This window comes from Crinia signifera, chromosome 2 (genome assembly GCF_055691185.1).
Source record: "Crinia signifera chromosome 2, ASM5569118v1, whole genome shotgun sequence".
Classification (NCBI taxonomy): domain Eukaryota; kingdom Metazoa; phylum Chordata; class Amphibia; order Anura; family Myobatrachidae; genus Crinia; species Crinia signifera.
This window is the reverse complement of record NC_139218.1, coordinates 406,097,163-406,120,057: the sequence shown is the minus strand read 5'-3', so window position 1 is coordinate 406,120,057 and position 22,895 is coordinate 406,097,163. Positions and strand designations below refer to the sequence as shown.

At 53.3% G+C, this 22,895-nt stretch overlaps 1 protein-coding gene across 1 annotated transcript in view; it reads left to right on the top strand.

Annotated features, from left to right (window-relative positions):
• The window catches only part of LCMT2 (leucine carboxyl methyltransferase 2), a 394,048-nt gene that overhangs the window by 30,816 nt on the left and 340,337 nt on the right, over positions 1-22,895 (top strand). The window contains 1 exon segment of the mRNA XM_083170637.1: positions 17,526-17,650. Coding sequence (XP_083026763.1) covers positions 17,526-17,650 — 125 coding nt within the window.

The following is a 22,895-nucleotide window of genomic DNA, read 5'->3' as shown; positions in this document are numbered from 1 at the left end:
CCCATCGTGGTTCCTGCCTTTCCAGAGGATTCCCCGGTGGCGAGATCCTTGGATGTGGTTAGGGCTCTAAGAATTTATGTAGCCCGTACAGCTCCTATCAGGAAGTCTGATTCGCTGTTTGTGACCTACGACCCGGTGCGTCGTGGATGGCCAGCCTCTAAACAGACGCTGTCCAGGTGGATTAGGTTAACTATACGCCAGGCGTATGTTAACTCTTCATGGATACCTCCTGGTTGCATTACAGCGCATTCAACCAGGTCGGTGGGATCCTCTTGGGCGGCTGCCCGAGGGGTGTCTTTACAGCAGCTCTGCCGAGCGGCCACCTGGTCTAGCTGCAGAACCTTCGTTAGGTTCTACAGGTTTGATACCTTTGCGGCTCCTGCTTCGGTGTTTGGCCGCAGGGTGTTAAGCAGTTCTCAGCGCTCTCCCACCCGGGATTGAGGGCTCTGGGACGTCCCCAGTGTAACTCCAGTGACACCTAGTGGATGAAGGAGAAAGAGGGATTTTGTACTTACCGTAAATCCTTTTCTCCGAGTCCACAGGTGTCACTGGACGCCCACCGCAGCGCTGTTCTCTTTAACGTTGCCTCAGGTCTTATGTCCTGCAAGGGCCATTACCTTGGAGTTTCCTGTTCGGTTACCAGGGTCATATATATATATATATATATATATATATATATTTATATATACTAAGTTAAATATGTTACATTGTCTGTTGACTGTGTTTGTTTGAACTTTCAGTGTTTTCTCACTGTTCTTCTTTCATCTTGTTTGAATGATTGTATGTGGTATTAACCTCCTCTTCGGAAGTGTGTTTTATCTTCCTGCTCCCTTCCGGGCACAACCTTTATGACTGACCTGGAGGGGAAGTAGAAGGGGAGGAGTTAGCCACCCTAATCTTTTATTTAAAGTGCCCATGCTCCCTGTGGTCGCCTTCTATTCCCCAGTGTAACTCCAGTGACACCTGTGGACTCGGAGAAAAGGATTTACGGTAAGTACAAAATCCCTCTATCACTGTGCTCCCTACTCTCCAGTCACAGGGATCACTGTGCTCCCTACTCTCCAGTCACAGGGATCACTGTGCTCCCTACTCTCTAGTCACAGGGATCACTGTGCTCCCTACTCTCTAGTCACAGGGATCACTGTGCTCCCTACTCTCCAGTCACAGGGATCACTGTGCTCCCTACTCTCCGGTCACAGGGATCATTGTGCTCCCTAATTCCAGTCACAGGGAACACTAACCTCACATATCACTGTGCTCCCTACTCTCCAGTCACAGGGATCACTGTGCTCCCTACTCTCCAGTCACAGGGATCACTGTGCTCCCTACTCTCCGGTCACAGGGATCATTGTGCTCCCTACTCTCCAGTCACAGGGATCACTGACCTAGCATATCACTGTGCTCCCTAATCTCCAGTCACAGGGATCACTGACCTCACATAACACTGTGCTCCCTAATCTCCAGTCACAGGGATCACTGGCCTCATATCACTGTGCTCCCTACTCTCCAGTCACAGGGATCACTGCGCTCCCTACTCCCCAGTTACAGGGATCACTGTGCTCCCTACTCTCCAGTCACAGGGATCACTGTGCTCCCTACTCTCCAGTCACAGGGATCACTGACCTCATATATCACTGCGCTCCCTACTCTCCAGTCACAGGGATCACTGACCTCACATATCACTGTGCTCCCTACTCTCCAGTCACAGGGAACACTGACCTCACATATCACTGCGCTCCCTACTCTCCAGTCACAGGGATCACTGACCTCATATATCACTGTGCTCCCTACTCTCCAGTCACAGGGATCACTGACCTCACATATCACTGCGCTCCCTACTCTCCAGTCACAGGGATCACTGACCTCACATAACACTGTGCTCCCTAATCTCCAGTCACAGGGATCACTGACCTCACATAACACTGTGCTCCCTACTCTCCAGTCACAGGGATCACTGACCTCATATATCACTGCGCTCCCTACTCTCCAGTCACAGGGATCACTGACCTCATATATCACTGCGCTCCCTACTCTCCAGTCACAGGGATCACTGACCTCATATATCACTGCACTCCCTACTCTCCAGTCACAGGGATCACTGACCTCACATATCACTGCGCTCCCTACTCTCCAGTCACAGGGATCACTGACCTCACACACCACTGTGCTCCCTACTCTCCAGTCACAGGGATCACTGACCTCACATATCACTGTGCTCCCTACTCTCCAGTCACAGGGATCACTGACCTCACATATCACTGCGCTCCCTACTCTCCAGTCACAGGGATCACTGACCTCATATATCACTGCGCTCCCTACTCTCCAGTCACAGGGATCACCGACCTCACATATCACTGCGCTCCCTACTCTCCAGTCACAGGGATCACTGACCTCATATATCACTGCGCTCCCTACTCTCCAGTCACAGGGATCACCGACCTCACATATCACTGCGCTCCCTACTCTCCAGTCACAGGGATCACCAACCTCACATATCACTGCGCTCCCTACTCTCCAGTCACAGGGATCACTGACCTCATATATCACTGTGCTCCCTACTCTCCAGTCACAGGGATCACTGACCTCACATATCACTGCGCTCCCTACTCTCCAGTCACAGGGATCACTGACTGCGCTCCCTACTCTCCAGTCACAGGGATCACTGACCTCACATATCACTGCACTCCCTTCTCTCCAGTCACAGGGATCACTGACCTCACATATCACTGTGCTCCCTACTCTCCAGTCACAGGGATCACTGACCTCATGGATCACTGGCTCCCTACTCTCCAGTCACAGGGATCACTGACCTCATATATCACTGCGCTCCCTACTCTCCAGTCACAGTGATCCACTGACCTCATATCACTGCGCTCCCTACTCTCTAGTCACAGTGATCCACTGACCTCACATATCACTGCGCTCCCTACTCTCCAGTCACAGGGATCACTGACCTCACATATCACTGCACTCCCTACTCTCCAGTCACAGGGATCACTGACCTCACATATCACTGCGCTCCCTACTCTCCAGTCACAGGGATCACTGTGCTCCCTACTCTCCAGTCACAGGGATCACTGACCTCACATATCACTGCGCTCCCTACTCTCCAGTCACAGGGATCACTGACCTCATATATCACTGTGCTCCCTACTCTCCAGTCACAGGGATCACTGTGCTCCCTACTCTCCAGTCACAGGGATCACTGTGCTCCCTACTCTCCAGTCACATGGATCACTGACCTCCTATATCACTGTGCTCCCTACTCTCCAGTCACAGGGATCACTCACCTCGCATATTACTGTGCTCCCTACTCTCCAGTCACAGGGAACACTGACCTCACATATCACTGCGCTCCCTACTCTCCAGTCACAGGGATCACTGACCTCCTATATCACTGTGCTCCCTACTCTCCAGTCACAGGGATCCCGACCTCACATATCACTGCGCTCCCTACTCTCCAGTCACAGGGATCACTGCGCTGCCTACTCCCCAGTCACGTGGATCACTGTGCCCCCTACTCTCCAGTCAAAGGGATCACTGTCCTCATATATCACAGTGCTCCGTACTCTCCAGTCACAGGGATCACTGTGCTCCCTACTCTCCAGTCACAGGGATCACTGTGCTCCCTACTCTCCAGTCACAGGGATCACTGTGCTCCCTACTCTACAGTCACAGGGATCACTTTGCTCCCTACTCTCCAGTCACAGGGATCACTGACCTCACATATCACTGTGCTCCCTACTCTCCAGTCACAGGGATCACTGACCTCATATATCACTGAGCTCCCTACTCTCCAGTCACAGGGATCACTGTGCTCCCTACTCTCCAGTCACAGGGATCACTGACCTCATATATCACTGCGCTCCCTACTCTCCAGTCACAGGGATCACTGCGCTCCCTACTCTCCAGTCACAGGGATCACTGACCTCACATATCACTGTGCTCCCTACTCCCCAGTTACAGGGATCACTGCGCTCCCTACTCTCCAGTCACAGGGATCACTGACCTCACATATCACTGTGCTCCCTACTCTCCAGTCACAGGGATCACTGACCTCATATATCACTGCGCTCCCTACTCTTCAGTCACAGGGATCACTGACCTCATGGATCACTGTGCTCCCTACTCTCCAGTCACAGGGATCACTGACCTCATATATCACTGCACTCCCTACTCTCCAGTCACAGGGATCACTGACCTCATATATCACTGTGCTCCCTACTCTCCAGTTACAGGGATCACTGCGCTCCCTACTCCCCAGTTACAGGGATCACTGCGCTCCCTACTCCCAAGTTACAGGGATCACTGTGCTCCCTACTCTCCAGTCACAGGGATCACTGACCTCACATATCACTGCGCTCCCTACTCTCCAGTCACAGGGATCACTGACCTCATATATCACTGTGCTCCCTACTCTCCAGTTACAGGGATCACTGCGCTCCCTACTCCCCAGTTACAGGGATCACTGCGCTCCCTACTCCCAAGTTACAGGGATCACTGTGCTCCCTACTCTCCAGTCACAGGGATCACTGACCTCACATATCACTGCGCTCCCTTCTCTCCAGTCACAGGGATCACTGACCTCATATATCACTGTGCTCCCTACTCTCCAGTTACAGGGATCACTGCGCTCCCTACTCCCCCGTTACAGGGATCACTGTGCTCCCTACTCTCCAGTCACAGGTATCACTGACCTCACATATCACTGTGCTCCCTACTCTCCAGTCACAGGGATCACTGACCTCACATATCACTGCGCTCCCTACTCTCCAGTCACAGGGATCACTGACCTCATATATCACTGCGCTCCCTACTCTCCAGTCACTGGGATCACTGACCTCACATATCACTGTGCTCCCTAATCTCCAGTCACAGGGATCACTGGCCTCACATATCACTGTGCTCCCTACTCTCCAGTCACAGGGATCACTGACCTCACATATCACTGCGCTCCCTACTCTCCAGTCACAGGGATCACTGACCTCACATAACACTGTGCTCCCTACTCTCCAGTCACAGGGATCACTGACCTCATATATCACTGCGCTCCCTACTCTCCAGTCACAGGGATCACTGACCTCATATATCACTGTGCTCCCTACTCTCCAGTCACAGGGATCACTGACCTCATATATCACTGCGCTCCCTAATCTCCAGTCACAGGGATCACTGACCTCATATATCACTGCGCTCCCTACTCTCCAGTCACAGGGATCACTGACCTCACATATCACTGTGCTCCCTACTCTCCAGTCACAGGGATCACTGACCTCACATATCACTGTGCTCCCTACTCTCCAGTCACAGGGAACACCAACCTCACATATCACTGTGCTCCCTAATCTCCAGTCACAGGGATCACTGGCCTCACATATCACTGCACTCCCTACTCTCCAGTCACAGGGATCACTGACCTCACATAACACTGTGCTCCCTAATCTCCAGTCACAGGGATCACTTGCCTCACATATCACTGCGCTCCCTACTCTCCAGTCACAGGGATCACTGCGCTCCCTACTCCCCAGTTACAGGGATCACTGTGCTCCCTACTCTCCAGTCACAGGGATCACTGTGCTCCCTACTCTCCAGTCACAGGGAACACTGACCTCACATATCACTGCGCTCCCTACTCTCCAGTCACAGGGATCAATGACCTCACATATCACTGCGCTCCCTACTCTCCAGTCACAGGGATCACTGACCTCCTATATCACTGTGCTCCCTACTCTCCAGTCACAGGGATCCCGACCTCACATATCACTGTGCTCCCTACTCTCCAGTCACAGGGATCACTGCGCTGCCTACTCCCCAGTCACATGGATCACTGTGCCCCCTACTCTCCAGTCAAAGGGATCACTGTGCTCCCTACTCTCCAGTCACAGGGATCACTGACCTCATATATCACTGTGCTCCCTACTCTCCAGTCACAGGGATCACTGTGCTCCCTACTCTCCAGTCACAGGGATCACTGTGCTCCCTACTCTCCAGTCACAGGGATCACTGTGCTCCCTACTCTCTAGTCACAGGGAACACTGACCTCACATATCACTGTGCTCCCTACTCTCCAGTCACAGGGATCACTGACCTTACATATCACTGCGCTCCCTACTCTCCAGTCACAGGGATCACTGACCTCATATATCACTGAGCTCCCTACTCTCCAGTCACAGGGATCCCGACCTCACATATCACTGTGCTCCCTACTCTCCAGTCACAGTGATCACTGTGCCCCCTACTCTCCAGTCAAAGGGATCACTGCGCTCCCTACTCCCCAGTCACATGGATCACTGTGCCCCCTACTCTCCAGTCAAAGGGATCACTGTGCTCCCTACTCTCCAGTCACGGGGATCACTGACCTCACATATTACTGCGCTCCCTACTCTCTAGTCACAGGGATCACTGACCTCACATATCACTGTGCTCCCTACTCTCTAGTCACAGGGATCACTGACCTCACATATCACTGTGCTCCCTACTCCCCAGTTACAGGGATCACTGCGCTCCCTACTCCCCAGTTACAGGGATCACTGTGCTCCCTACTCTCCAGTCACAGGGATCACTGACCTCACATATCACTGTGCTCCCTACTCTCTAGTCACAGGGATCACTGACCTCATATATCACTGAGCTCCCTACTCTCCAGTCACAGGGATCACTGTGCTCCCTACTCTCCAGTCACAGGGATCACTGATCTCATATATCACTGCGCTCCCTACTCTCCAGTCACAGGGATCACTGACCTCATATATCAATGCGCTCCCTACTCTCCAGTCACAGGGATCACTGACCTCACATATCACTGCGCTCCCTACTCTCCATTCACAGGGATCACTGACCTCACATATCACTGCGCTCCCTAATCTCCAGTCACAGGGATCATTGACCTTACATATCACTGCGCTCCCTACTCTCCAGTTACAGGGATCACTGTGCTCCCTACTCTCCAGTCACTGGGATCACTGTGCTCCCTACTCTCCAGTCACAGGGATCACTGACCTCACATATCACTGTGCTCCCTACTCTCCAGTCACAGGGATCACTGACCTCACATATCACTGTGCTCCCTACTCTCTAGTCACAGGGATCACTGACCTCATATATCACTGTGCTCCCTACTCTCCAGTCACAGGGATCACTGACCTCACATATCACTGTGCTCCCTACTCTCCAGTCACAGGGATCACTGACCTCACACACCACTGTGCTCCCTACTCTCCAGTCACAGGGATCACTGACCTCACACACCACTGTGCTCCCTACTCTCCAGTCACAGGGATCACTGACCTCACATATCACTGCGCTCCCTACTCTCCAGTCACAGGGAACACCAACCTCACATATCACTGTGTTCCCTAATCTCCAGTCACAGGGATCACTGGCCTCACATATCACTGCGCTCCCTACTCTCCAGTCACAGGGATCACTGACCTCTCATAACACTGTGCTCCCTACTCTCCAGTCACAGGGATCACTGGCCTCACATATCACTGTGCTCCCTACTCCCCAGTTACAGGGATCACTGCACTCCCTACTCCCCAGTCACAGGGATCACTGTGCTCCCTACTCTCCAGTCACAGGGATCACTGTGCTCCCTACTCTCCAGTCACATGGATCACTGACCTCCTATATCACTGTGCTCCCTACTCTCCAGTCACAGGGATCACTGACCTCACATATCACTGTGATCCCTACTCTCCAGTCACAGGGATCACTGACCTCACATATCACTGCGCTCCCTAATCTCCAGTCACAGTGATCACTGGCCTCACTTATCACTGCGCTCCCTACTCTCCAGTCACAGGGATCACTGACCTCACATATCACTGCGCTCCCTACTCTCCAGTCACAGGGATCACTGACCTCACATATCACTGCGCTCCCTACTCTCCAGTCACAGGGATCACTGACCTCATATATCACTGAGCTCCCTACTCTCCAGTCACAGGGATCACCGACCTAGCATATCACTGTGCTCCCTACTCTCTAGTCACAGGGATCACTGACCTCCTATATCACTGTGCTCCCTACTCTCCAGTCACAGGGATCCCGACCTCACATATCACTGTGCTCCCTACTCCCCAGTCACAGGGATCACTGCGCTCCCTACTCCCCAGTCACATGGATCACTGTGCCCCCTACTCTCCTGTCAAAGGGATCACTGTGCTCCCTACTCTCCAGTGACAGGGATCACTGACCTCACATATTACTGCGCTCCCTACTCTCTAGTCACAGGGATCACTGACCTCACATATCACTGTGCTCCCTACTCTCTAGTCACAGGGATCACTGACCTCATATATCACTGAGCTCCCTACTCTCCAGTCACAGGGATCACTGTGCTCCCTACTCTCCAGTCACAGGGATCACTGACCTCATATATCACTGTGCTCCCTACTCTCCAGTCACAGGGATCACTGACCTCACATATCACACTGCTCCCTACTCTCCAGTCACAGGGAACACCAACCTCACATATCACTGTGTTCCCTAATCTCCAGTCACAGGGATCACTGGCCTCACATATCACTGCGCTCCCTACTCTCCAGTCACAGGGATCACTGACCTCTCATAACACTGTGCTCCCTACTCTCCAGTCACAGGGATCACTGGCCTCACATATCACTGTGCTCCCTACTCCCCAGTTACAGGGATCACTGCACTCCCTACTCTCCAGTCACAGGGATCACTGTGCTCCCTACTCTCCAGTCACAGGGATCACTGTGCTCCCTACTCTCCAGTCACATGGATCACTGACCTCACATATCACTGCGCTCCCTACTCTCCAGTCACAGGGATCACTGACCTCACATATCACTGCGCTCCCTAATCTCCAGTCACAGTGATCACTGGCCTCACATATCACTGCGCTCCCTACTCTCCAGTCACAGGGATCACTGACCTCACATATCACTGCGCTCCCTACTCTCCAGTCACAGGGATCACTGACCTCACATATCACTGCGCTCCCTACTCTCCAGTCACAGGGATCACTGACCTCATATATCACTGAGCTCCCTACTCTCCAGTCACAGGGATCACCGACCTAGCATATCACTGTGCTCCCTACTCTCTAGTCACAGGGATCACTGACCTCCTATATCACTGTGCTCCCTACTCTCCAGTCACAGGGATCCCGACCTCACATATCACTGTGCTCCCTACTCCCCAGTCACAGGGATCACTGCGCTCCCTACTCCCCAGTCACATGGATCACTGTGCCCCCTACTCTCCAGTCAAAGGGATCACTGCGCTCCCTACTCTCCAGTCACAGGGATCACTGACCTCACATATTACTGCGCTCCCTACTCTCTAGTCAAGGGATCACTGACCTCACATATCACTGTGCTCCCTACTCTCTAGTCACAGGGATCACTGACCTCACATATCACTGTGCTCCCTACTCTCCAGTCACAGGGATCACTGCGCTCCCTACTCCCCAGTTACAGGGATCACTGTGATCCCTACTCTCCAGTCACAGGGATCACTGTGCTCCCTACTCTCCAGTCACAGGGATCACTGACCTCACATATCACTGTGCTCCCTACTCTCTAGTCACAGGGATCACTGACCTCATATATCACTGAGCTCCCTACTCTCCAGTCACAGGGATCACTGTGCTCCCTACTCTCCAGTCACAGGGATCACTGACCTCATATATCACTGCGCTCCCTACTCTCCAGTCACAGGGATCACTGACCTCACATATCACTGCGCTCCCTACTCTCCAGTCACAGGGATCATTGGCCTCGCATATCACTGTGCTCCCTACTCCCCAGTCACAGGGATCACTGCGCTCCCTACTCCCCAGTCACAGGGATCACTGCGCTCCCTACTCCCCAGTCACAGGGATCACTGTGCTCCCTACTCTCCAGTCACAGGGATCACTGTGCTCCCTACTCTCCAGTCACAGGGATCACTGTGCTCCCTACTCTCCAGTCACAGGGATCATTGGCCTCACATATCACTGTTCTCCCTACTCTCCAGTCACAGGGATCACTGACCTCATATATCACTGTGCTCCCTACTCTCCAGTCACAGGGATCACTGTGATCCCTACTCTCCAGTCACAGGGATCACTGACCTCACATATCACTGTTCTCCCTACTCTCCAGTCACAGGGATCACTGACCTCACATATCACTGTGCTCCCTACTCTCCAGTCACAGGGATCACTGACCTCCTATATCACTGTGCTCCCTACTCTCCAGTCACAGGGATCCCGACCTCACATATCACTGTGCTCCCTACTCTCCAGTCACAGGGATCACTGCGCTCCCTACTCCCCAGTCACATGGATCACTGTGCTCCCTACTCTCCAGTCAAAGGGATCAAAGACCCTCACATATCACTGAGCTCCCTACTCTCCAGTCACAGGGTTCACTGACTGAATATATCACTGTGCTCCCTACTCTCCAGTCTGGATCACTGACCTCACATAACACTGTGTTCCCTACTCTCCAGTCACAGTGATCACTGACCTCATATATCACTGTGCTCCCTACTCTCCAGTCACAGTGATCACCAACCTAGCATATCACGGTGCTCCCTACTCTCCAGTCACAGGGATCACTGACCTCACATATCACTGTGCTCCCTACTCTCCAGTCACAGGGATCACTGTGCTCCCTACTCTCCAGTCACAGGGATCACTGTGCTCCCTACTCTCTAGTCACAGGGATCACTGTGCTCCCTACTCTCTAGTCACAGGGATCACTGTGCTCCCTACTCTCCAGTCACAGGGATCACTGTGCTCCCTACTCTCCGGTCACAGGGATCATTGTGCTCCCTAATTCCAGTCACAGGGAACACTAACCTCACATATCACTGTGCTCCCTACTCTCCAGTCACAGGGATCACTGTGCTCCCTACTCTCCAGTCACAGGGATCACTGTGCTCCCTACTCTCCGGTCACAGGGATCACTGTGCTCCCTACTCTCCGGTCACAGGGATCACTGTGCTCCCTACTTCCAGTCACAGGGAACACTGACCTCATATATCACTGCGCTCCCTACTCTCCAGTCACATGGATCACTAACCTCACATATCACTGTGCTCCCTACTCTCCAGTCACAGGGATCACTGTGCTCCCTACTCTCCAGTCACATGGATTACTGACCTCACATATCACTGTGCTCCCTACTCTCCAGTCACAGGGATCACTAACCTCACATATCACTGTGCTCCCTACTCTCCAGTCACAGGGATCACTGTGCTCCCTACTCTCCGGTCACAGGGATCACTGTGCTCCCTACTTCCAGTCACAGGGAACACTGACCTCATATATCACTGCGCTCCCTACTCTCCAGTCACATGGATCACTAACCTCACATATCACTGTGCTCCCTACTCTCCAGTCACAGGGATCACTGTGCTCCCTACTCTCCAGTCACATGGATTACTGACCTCACATATCACTGTGCTCCCTACTCTCCAGTCACAGGGATCACTGTGCTCCCTACTCTCCAGTCACAGGGATCACTGTGCTCCCTACTCTCCGGTCACAGGGATCACTGACCTCACGTATCACTGTGCTCCCTACTCTCCAGTCACAGGGATCACTGTGCTCCCTACTCTCCAGTCACAGGGATCACTGTGCTCCCTACTCTCCAGTCACAGGGATCACTGTGCTCCCTACTCCCCAGTCACAGGGATCAAAGACCCTCACATATCACTGAGCTCCCTACTCTCCAGTCACAGGGTTCACTCCCTACTCTCCAGTCACAGGGATCACTGTGCTCCCTACTCTCCAGTCACAGGGATCACTGTGCTCCCTACTCTCCAGTCACAGGGATCACTGTGCTCCCTACTCCCCAGTCACAGGGATCAAAGACCCTCACATATCACTGTGCTCCCTACTCTCCAGTCACAGGGATCACTGTGCTCCCTACTCTCCAGTCACAGGGATCACTGACCTCACATATCACTGTGCTCCCTACTCTCCAGTCACAGGGATCACTGTGCTCCCTACTCTCCAGTCACAGGGATCACTGTGCTCCCTACTCTCCAGTCACAGGGATCACTGTGCTCCCTACTCCCCAGTCACAGGGATCAAAGACCCTCACATATCACTGAGCTCCCTACTCTCCAGTCACAGGGTTCACTGACCGAATATATCACTGTGCTCCCTACTCTCCAGTCTGGATCACTGACCTCATATATCACTGTGCTCCCTACTCTCCAGTCACAGTGATCACCAACCTAGCATATCACGGTGCTCCCTACTCTCCAGTCACAGGGATCACTGACCTCACATATCACTGTGCTCCCTACTCTCCAGTCACAGGGATCACTGTGCTCCCTACTCTCCAGTCACAGGGATCACTGTGCTCCCTACTCTCCAGTCACAGGGATCACTGTGCTCCCTACTCTCTAGTCACAGTGATCACCAACCTAGCATATCACGGTGCTCCCTACTCTCCAGTCACAGGGATCACTGACCTCACATATCACTGTGCTCCCTACTCTCTAGTCACAGGGATCACTGTGCTCCCTACTCTCTAGTCACAGGGATCACTGTGCTCCCTACTCTCTAGTCACAGGGATCACTGTGCTCCCTACTCTCTAGTCACAGGGATCACTGTGCTCCCTACTCTCCAGTCACAGGGATCACTGTGCTCCCTACTCTCCGGTCACAGGGATCACTGTGCTCCCTACTCTCCGGTCACAGGGATCACTGTGCTCCCTACTTCCAGTCACAGGTATCACTGACCTCACATATCACTGCGCTCCCTACTCTCCAGTCACAGGGATCACTAACCTCACATAACACTGTGTTCCCTACTCTCCAGTCACAGGTATCACTGACCTCACATATCACTGCGCTCCCTACTCTCCAGTCACAGGGATCACTAACCTCACATAACTGTGCTCCCTACTCTCCAGTCACAGGGATCACTGACCTCACATATCACTGCGCTCCCTACTCTCCAGTCACAGGGATCACTGACCTCACACACCACTGTGCTCCCTACTCTCCAGTCACAGGGATCACCGACCTAGCATATCACTGTGCTCCCTACTCTCTAGTCACAGGGATCACTGACCTCACATATCACTGCGCTCCCTACTCTCTAGTCACAGGGATCACTGTGCTCCCTACTCTCCAGTCACAGGGATCATTGACCTTACATATCACTGTGCTCCCTACTCTCCAGTCACAGGGATCATTGACCTTACTTATCACTGTGCTCCCTACTCTCCAGTCACAGGGATCACCGACCTCACATATCACTGCGCTCCCTACTCTCCAGTCACAGGGATCACCGACCTCACATATCACTGCGCTCCCTACTCTCTAGTCACAGGGATCACTGTGCTCCCTACTCTCCAGTCACAGGGATCATTGACCTTACATATCACTGTGCTCCCTACTCTCCAGTCACAGGGATCATTGACCTTACATATCACTGCGCTCCCTACTCTCCAGTCACAGGGATCACTGACCTTACATATCACTGCGCTCCCTACTCTCCAGTCACAGGGATCACTGACCTCACATAACACTGTGTTCCCTACTCTCCAGTCACAGGGATCATTGACCTCACATATCACTGTGCTCCCTACTCTCCAGTCACAGGGATCACTGACCTCACATATCACTGTGCTCCCTACTCTCCAGTCACAGGGATCACTGACCTCACACACCACTGTGCTCCCTACTCTCCAGTCACAGGGATCACTGACCTCACATATCACTGTGCTCCCTACTCTCCAGTCACAGGGATCACTGACCTCACATATCACTGCGCTCCCTACTCTCCAGTCACAGGGATCATTGACCTTACATATCACTGCGCTCCCTACTCTCCAGTCACAGGGATCATTGACCTTACATATCACTGCGCTCCCTACTCTCCAGTCACAGGGATCACCGACCTCACATATCACTGCGCTCCCTACTCTCCAGTCACAGGGATCACCGACCTCACATATCACTGCGCTCCCTACTCTCCAGTCACAGGGATCATTGACCTTACATATCACTGCGCTCCCTACTCTCCAGTCACAGGGATCACTGACCTTACTTATCACTGTGCTCCCTACTCTCCAGTCACAGGGATCACTGTGCTCCCTACTCTCCGGTCACAGGGATCATTGTGCTCCCTACTTCCAGTCACAGGGATCACTGACCTCACATAACACTGTGTTCCCTACTCTCCAGTCACAGGTATCACTGACCTCACATATCACTGTGTTCCCTACTCTCCAGTTACAGGGATCACTGACCTCACATATCACTGTGCTCCCTACTCTCCAGTCACAGGGATCACTGTGCTCCCTACTCTCCAGTCACAGGGATCACTGACCTCACATATCACTGTGCTCCCTACTCTCCAGTCACAGGGATCACTGACCTCACATATCACTGCGCTCCCTACTCTCCAGTCACAGGGATCACTGACCTCACACACCACTGTGCTCCCTACTCTCCAGTCACAGGGATCACCGACCTAGCATATCACTGTGCTCCCTACTCTCTAGTCACAGGGATCACTGACCTCACATATCACTGCGCTCCCTTCTCTCTAGTCACAGGGATCACTGTGCTCCCTACTCTTCAGTCACAGGGATCACTGACCTCACATATCACTGTGCTCCCTACTCTCCAGTCACAGGGATCACTGACCTCACATATCACTGCGCTCCCTACTCTCCAGTCACAGGGATCACTGACCTCACATATCACTGTGCTCCCTACTCTCCAGTCACAGGGATCATTGACCTTACATATCACTGCGCTCCCTACTCTCCAGTCACAGGGATCACTGACCTCACATATCACTGTGCTCCCTACTCTCCAGTCACAGGGATCATTGACCTTACTTATCACTGTGCTCCCTACTCTCCAGTCACAGGGATCATTGACCTTACTTATCACTGCGCTCCCTACTCTCCAGTCACAGGGATCATTGACCTTACATATCACTGCGCTCCCTACTCTCCAGTCACAGGGATCACTGACCTCACATATCACTGTGCTCCCTACTCTCCAGTCACAGGGATCATTGACCTTACTTATCACTGTGCTCCCTACTCTCCAGTCACAGGGATCACCGACCTCACATATCACTGTGCTCCCTACTCTCCAGTCACAGGGATCACCGACCTCACATATCACTGCGCTCCCTACTCTCCAGTCACAGGGATCACTGACCTCACATATCACTGTGCTCCCTACTCTCCAGTCACAGGGATCATTGACCTCACATATCACTGTGCTCCCTACTCTCCAGTCACAGGGATCATTGACCTTACTTATCACTGTGCTCCCTACTCTCCAGTCACAGGGATCACCGACCTCACATATCACTGCGCTCCCTACTCTCCAGTCACAGGGATCACCGACCTCACATATCACTGCGCTCCCTACTCTCCAGTCACAGGGATCATTGACCTTACATATCACTGCGCTCCCTACTCTCCAGTCACAGGGATCACTGACCTCACATAACACTGTGTTCCCTACTCTCCAGTCACAGGGATCACAGACCTCACATATCACTGTGCTCCCTACTCTCCAGTCACAGGGATCACTGACCTAACATATCACTGTGCTCCCTACTCTCCAGTCACAGGGATCACTGACCTCACACACCACTGTGCTCCCTACTCTCCAGTCACAGGGATCACTGTGCTCCCTACTCTCCAGTCACAGGGATCATTGACCTTACATATCACTGCGCTCCCTACTCTCCAGTCACAGGGATCATTGACCTTACATATCACTGCGCTCCCTACTCTCCAGTCACAGGGATCACTGACCTCACATAACACTGTGTTCCCTACTCTCCAGTCACAGGGATCACCGACCTCACATATCACTGCGCTCCCTACTCTCCAGTCACAGGGATCACCGACCTCACATATCACTGTGCTCCCTACTCTCCAGTCACAGGGATCACCGACCTCACATATCACTGCGCTCCCTACTCTCCAGTCACAGGGATCACCGACCTCACATATCACTGTGTTCCCTACTCTCCAGTCACAGGGATCACCGACCTCACATATCACTGTGCTCCCTACTCTCCAGTCACAGGGATCACTGACCTCACATATCACTGTGCTCCCTACTCTCCAGTCACAGGGATCACTGACCTCACACACCACTGTGCTCCCTACTCTCCAGTCACAGGGATCACTGTGCTCCCTACTCTCCAGTCACAGGGATCACTGACCTCACACACCACTGCTCCCTACTCTCCAGTCACAGGGATCACCGACCTAGCATATCACTGTGCTCCCTACTCTCTAGTCACAGGGATCACTGACCTCACATATCACTGCGCTCCCTACTCTCTAGTCACAGGGATCACTGTGCTCCCTACTCTCCAGTCACAGGGATCACTGACCTCACATATTACTGTGCTCCCTACTCTCCAGTCACAGGGATCACTGACCTCACACACCACTGTGCTCCCTACTCTCCAGTCACAGGGATCACCGACCTAGCATATCACTGTGCTCCCTACTCTCTAGTCACAGGGATCACTGACCTCACATATCACTGCGCTCCCTACTCTCTAGTCACAGGGATCACTGTGCTCCCTACTCTCCAGTCACAGGGATCACTGACCTCACATATCACTGTGCTCCCTACTCTCCAGTCACAGGGATCACTGACCTCACATATCACTGCGCTCCCTACTCTCCAGTCACAGGGATCACTGACCTCACATATCACTGTGCTCCCTACTCTCCAGTCACAGGGATCATTGACCTTACATATCACTGCGCTCCCTACTCTCCAGTCACAGGGATCATTGACCTTACATATCACTGCGCTCCCTACTCTCCAGTCACAGGGATCATTGACCTTACATATCACTGCGCTCCCTACTCTCCAGTCACAGGGATCATTGACCTTACATATCACTGCGCTCCCTACTCTCCGGTCACAGGGATCACTGACCTCATATATCACTGCGCTCCCTACTCTCCGGTCACAGGGATCATTGACCTTACATATCACTGTGCTCCCTACTCTCCGGTCACAGGGATCATTGACCTTACTTATCACTGTGCTCCCTACTCTCCAGTCACAGGGATCATTGACCTTACATATCACTGTGCTCCCTACTCTCCAGTCACAGGGATCACTGACCTCACATATCACTGCGCTCCCTACTCTCCAGTCACAGGGATCATTGACCTTACATATCACTGCGCTCCCTACTCTCCAGTCACAGGGATCACTGACCTCAAATATCACTGTGCTCCCTACTCTCCAGTCACAGGGATCACTGACCTCATATATCACTGCGCTCCCTACTCTCCAGTCACAGGGATCCCGACCTCACATATCACTGCGATCCCTACTCTCCAGTTACAGGGATCACCAACCTCACATATCACTGCGCTCCCTACTCTCCAGTCACTGTGATCCCTCACGCAGGTATTGATAATAAGGTAAGGGGAGAGGAGGGAGGGGGGGGCAGGTTAGGCCACTACACACATATATGAGCAGTCTCTAGCATGTATTCCTGGCGTGTTCTCTTTACCATTCTGTCACCTATCACCAGGTCCAGAGCACCAATGACTTCAGTACTCTCAGCAAAGTCTCTGCAGCATCAGTGGGATACTTTGAAGATGAATTTCAGAAATTTTTTGTGAGTCGTTCATGCAGAAGATCCCCGCTCGTCCACAGGTGAGTGCTACCCACTCTTCCCATGTCCCTGCACTTGCAGTGCCTATCCTGTATATGCTCTCACTGAGATTGCCATGTATCAAGAAAACGGCTATAAAACCCAGTCATGGTTTTTACCGTCTATTCATATGTATCAATCAGTGGCTGCCAAGTTTACTGTTCGTAGAGAAGTAACTGATACGTGTGTGATACCTGGCTTCCTGGATACTTTATTCCCGGCATCCGCATTACCTTGCTGCACAGTGTCTGTAATACAGATCCATGCTGTCCGGCATCTGCAATACAGTACATTGCTAACCATAACTACCCCCTTAGTGCCTATCCCTAATCCTCCCCGAACCCTAATCTAACTAATACTGCCAGACCTAACCCTTACTTTCCCCCTCACACTCTAACCTCACCCACGCTGCCTAACCCGAATTCTCCCCCTCGTACCCTAACCTCACCCATACTGCCTAACCCTAATTCTCCCCCTCACACCCTAACCTCACCCATACTGCCTAACCCTAATCCTCCCACTCGCACCCTAACCTCACCCATACTGCCTAATCCTAATCCTCCCACTCGCACCCTAACCTCACCCATACTGCCTAATCCTAATCCTCCCACTCGCACCCTAACCTCACCCATACTGCCTAACCCTAATCCTCCCACTCGCACCCTAACCTCACCCATACTGCCTAACCCTAATTCTCCCCCTCACACCCTAACCTCACCCATACTGCCTAACCCTAATCCTCCCCCTCGCACCCTAACCTCACCCATACTGCCTAACCCTAATTCTCCCCCTCGCACCCTAACCTCACCCATACTGCCTAACCCTAATCCTCCCCCTCGCACCCTAACCTCACCCATACTGCCTAACTCTAATCCTCCCCCTCGCACCCTAACCTCACCCATACTGCCTAACCCCAATCCTCCCCCTCGCACCCTAACCTCGCCCATACTGCCTAACCCTAATCCTCCCTCTCGTACCCTAACCTCACCCATACTGCCTAACCCTAATCCTCCCCTTGCACTCTAACCTCACCCATACTGCCTAACCCTAATCCTCCCTCTCGTACCCTAACCTCACCCATACTGCCTAACTCGAATCCTCCCCCTCGCACCCTAACCTCACCCACACTACCTAACCCTAATCCTCCCCCTCGCACCCTAACCTCTCCCATACTGCCTAACCCTAATCCTCCCACTCGCACCCTAACCTCACCCATACTGCCTAACCCTAATCCTCCCTCTCGTACCCTAACCTCACCCATACTGCCTAACTCTAATCCTCCCCTTGCACCCTAACCTCACCCATACTGCCTAACCCTCCCTCTCGCACCCTAACCTCGCCCATACTGCCTAACCCTAATCCTCCCCTTGCACACCAACCTCTCCCATACTGCCTAACCCTAATCCTCCCTCTCGTACCCTAACCTCACCCATACTGCCTAACTCTAATCCTCCCCCTCGCACCCTAACCTCACCCACACTACCTAACCCTAATCCTCCCCCTCGCACCCTAACCTCTCCCATACTGCCTAACCCTAATCCTCCCCCTCGCACCCTAACCTCACCCATACTGCCTAACCCTAATCCTCCCTCTCGTACCCTAACCTCACCCATACTGCCTAACTCTAATCCTCCCCCTCGCACCCTAACCTCACCCACACTACCTAACCCTAATCCTCCCCCTCGCACCCTAACCTCTCCCATACTGCCTAACCCTAATCCTCCCACTCGCACCCTAACCTCACCCATACTGCCTAACCCTAATCCTCCCTCTCGTACCCTAACCTCACCCATACTGCCTAACTCTAATCCTCCCCTTGCACCCTAACCTCACCCATACTGCCTAACCCTCCCCCTCGCACCCTAACCTCGCCCATACTGCCTAACCCTAATCCTCCCCTTGCACACCAACCTCTCCCATACTGCCTAACCCTAATCCTTCCCCTCGCACCCTAACCTCACCCATACTGCCTAACCCTAATCCTCCCACTCACACCCTAACCTCACCCATACTGCCTAACCCTAACCCTCCCCCTCGCACCCTAACCTCACCCATACTGCCTAACCCCAATCCTCCCCTTGCACCCTAACCTCACCCATACTGCCTAACCCTAATCCTCCCCTTGCACAACAACCTCTCCCATACTGCCTAACCCTAATCCTCCCCCTCGCACCCTAACCTCACCCATACTGCCTAACCCTAATCCTCCCTCTCGTACCCTAACCTCACCCATACTGCCTAACCCTAATCCTCCCCCTCGCACCCTAACCTCACCCATACTGCCTAACCCTAATCCTCCCTCTCGTACCCTAACCTCACCCATACTGCCTAACACTAATCCTCCCTCTCGTACCCTAACCTCACCCATACTGCCTAACTCTCCCCCTCGCACCCTAACCTCGCCCATACTGCCTAACCCTAATCCTCCCCCTCGCACCCTAACCTCACCCACGCTGCCTAACCCTAATCCTCCCACTCGTACCCTAACCTCACCCACGCTGCCTAACCCTAATCCTCCCTCTCGTACCCTAACCTCACCCATACTGCCTAAACCTAATCCTCCCCTTCGCACCCTAACCTCACCCATACTGCCTAACACTAATCCTTCCCCCTCGCACCCTAACCACACCCCTACTGCCTAACCCTCCCCCTTGCACCCTATTCTCGCCCATACTGCCTAACCCTAATCCTTCCTCTCGTACCCCAACATCACCCATACTGCCTAACCATCCCCCTCGAACCCTAACCTCGCCCATACTGCCTAACCCTAATCCTCCTCCTCGCACCCTAACCTCGCCCATACTGCCTAACCCTAATTCTCCCACTCGCACCCTAACCTCGCCCATACTGCCTAACCCTAATCCTCCCCCTCGCACCCTAACCTCACCCACGCTGCCTAACCCTAATCTTCACCCTGCACCCTAACCTCACCCATACTGCCTAACCTTCCCCCTCGCACCCTAACCTCGCCCATACTGCCTAACCCTAATCCTCCCCCTCGCACCTTAACCTCGCCCATACTGCCTAACCCTAATTCTCCCCCTCGCACCCTCACCTCACCCATACTGCCTATCCCTAATCCTCCCCCTCGCACCCTAACCTCGCCCATACTGCCTAACCCTAATCCTCCCCCTCGCACCCTAACCTCGCCCATACTGCCTTACCCTAATCCTCCCCCTCGCACCCTAACCTCACCCACGCTGCCTAACCCTAATCCTTCCCCCTCGCACCCTAACCTCACCCATACTGCTAACCCTAATTCTCCCCCTCGCACCCTAACCTCACCCATACTACTAACCCTAATTCTCCCCCTCGCACCCTAACCTCACCCATACTACTAACCCTAATTCTCCCCCTCGCACCCTAACCTGACCCATACTGCCTTACCCTAATCCTCCCCCTCGCACCCTAACCTCACCCACGCTGCCTAACCCTAATCTTTCCCCTGCACCCTAACCTCACCCATACTGCCTAACCTTCCCCCTCGCACCATAACCTCGCCCATACTGCCTAACCCTAATCCTCCCCCTCGCACCTTAACCTCGCCCATACTGCCTAACCCTAATTCTCCCCCTCGCACCCTCACCTCACCCATACTGCCTAACCCCAATCCTCCCCCCTCACACCCTAACCTCTCCCATACTGCCTAACCCCAATCCTCCCCCCTCACACCTTAACCTCACCCATACTGCCTAACTCTAACCCTCCCCCTCGCACCCTAACCTCACCCATACTGCCTATCCCTAATCCCCCCCCTCGCAACCTAATCTCACCCATACTGCCTAACCCTAATCCTCCCACTCACACCCTAACCTCACCCACACTACCTAACCCTAATTCTCCCCCAGGCACCCTAACCTCTCCCATACTGCCTAACCCTAATCCTCCCCCTCGCACCCTAACCTCACCCATACTGCCTAACCCTAATCCTCCCACTCGTACCCTAACCTCACCCATACTGCCTAACCCTCTCGTACCCTAACCTCGCCCATACTACTAACGCTAATCCTCCTCCTCGCACCCTAATCTCACCCATACTTCCTAATCCTCCCTCTCGTACCCTAACCTCACCTATACTGCCTAACCCTAATCCTCCCCCTCGCACCCTAACCTCACCCATACTGCCTAACCCTAATCCTCCCCCTCGCACCCTAACCTCACCCATACTGCCTAACCCTAATCCTCCCCCTCGCACCCTAACCTCACCCATACTGCCTAACCCTAATCCTCCCCCTCGCACCCAACCTCACCTACGCTGCCTAACCCTCCCCCTCGCACCCTAACTTTACCCATACTGCCTAACCCTAATCCTCCCCCTCGCACCCTAATCTCACCCATACTACTAACCCTAATCCTTCCCCTCGCACCCTAACCTCACCCATACTGCCTAACCCTAATCCTCCCTCTCGCACCCTAACCTCACCCATACTGCCTAACCCTAATTCTCCCACTCGCACCCTAACCTCACCCATACTACTAACCCTAATCCTTCCCCTCGCACCCTAACCTCACCCATACTGCCTAACCCTAATCCTCCCCCCTCACACCCTAACCTCTCCCATACTGCCTAACCCTAATCCTCCCTCTCGTACCCTAACCTCACCCATACTACTAACCCTAATCCTTCCCCTCGCACCCTAACCTCACCCATACTGCCTAACCCTAATCCTCCCCCTCACACCCTAACCTCTCCCATACTGCCTAACCCTAATCCTCCCTCTCGTACCCTAACCTCACCCACGCTGCCTAACCCTCCCCCTCGCACCCTAACCTCACCCATACTGCCTAACCCCAATCCTCCCCCCTCACACCCTAACCTCTCCCATACTGCCTAACCCTAATCCTTCCTCTCGTACCCTAACCTCACCCACGCTGCCTAACCCTAATCCTCCCCCTCGCACCCTAACCTCACCCACGCTGCCTAACCCTAATCCTCCCCCTTGAACCCTAACCTCTCCCATACTGCCTAACCCTAATCCTCCCCCTCGCACCCTAACCTCACCCATACTGCCTAACCCTAACCCTCCCCCTCGCACCCTAACCTCACCCATACTGCCTAACCCTAACCCTCCCCCTCGCACCCTAACCTCACCCATACTGCCTAACCCCAATCCTCCCCCCTCACACCCTAACCTCTCCCATACTGCCTAACCCTAACCCTCCCCCTCGCACCCTAACCTCACCCATACTGCCTAACCCCAATCCTCCCCCCTCACACCCTAACCTCTCCCATACTGCCTAACCCTA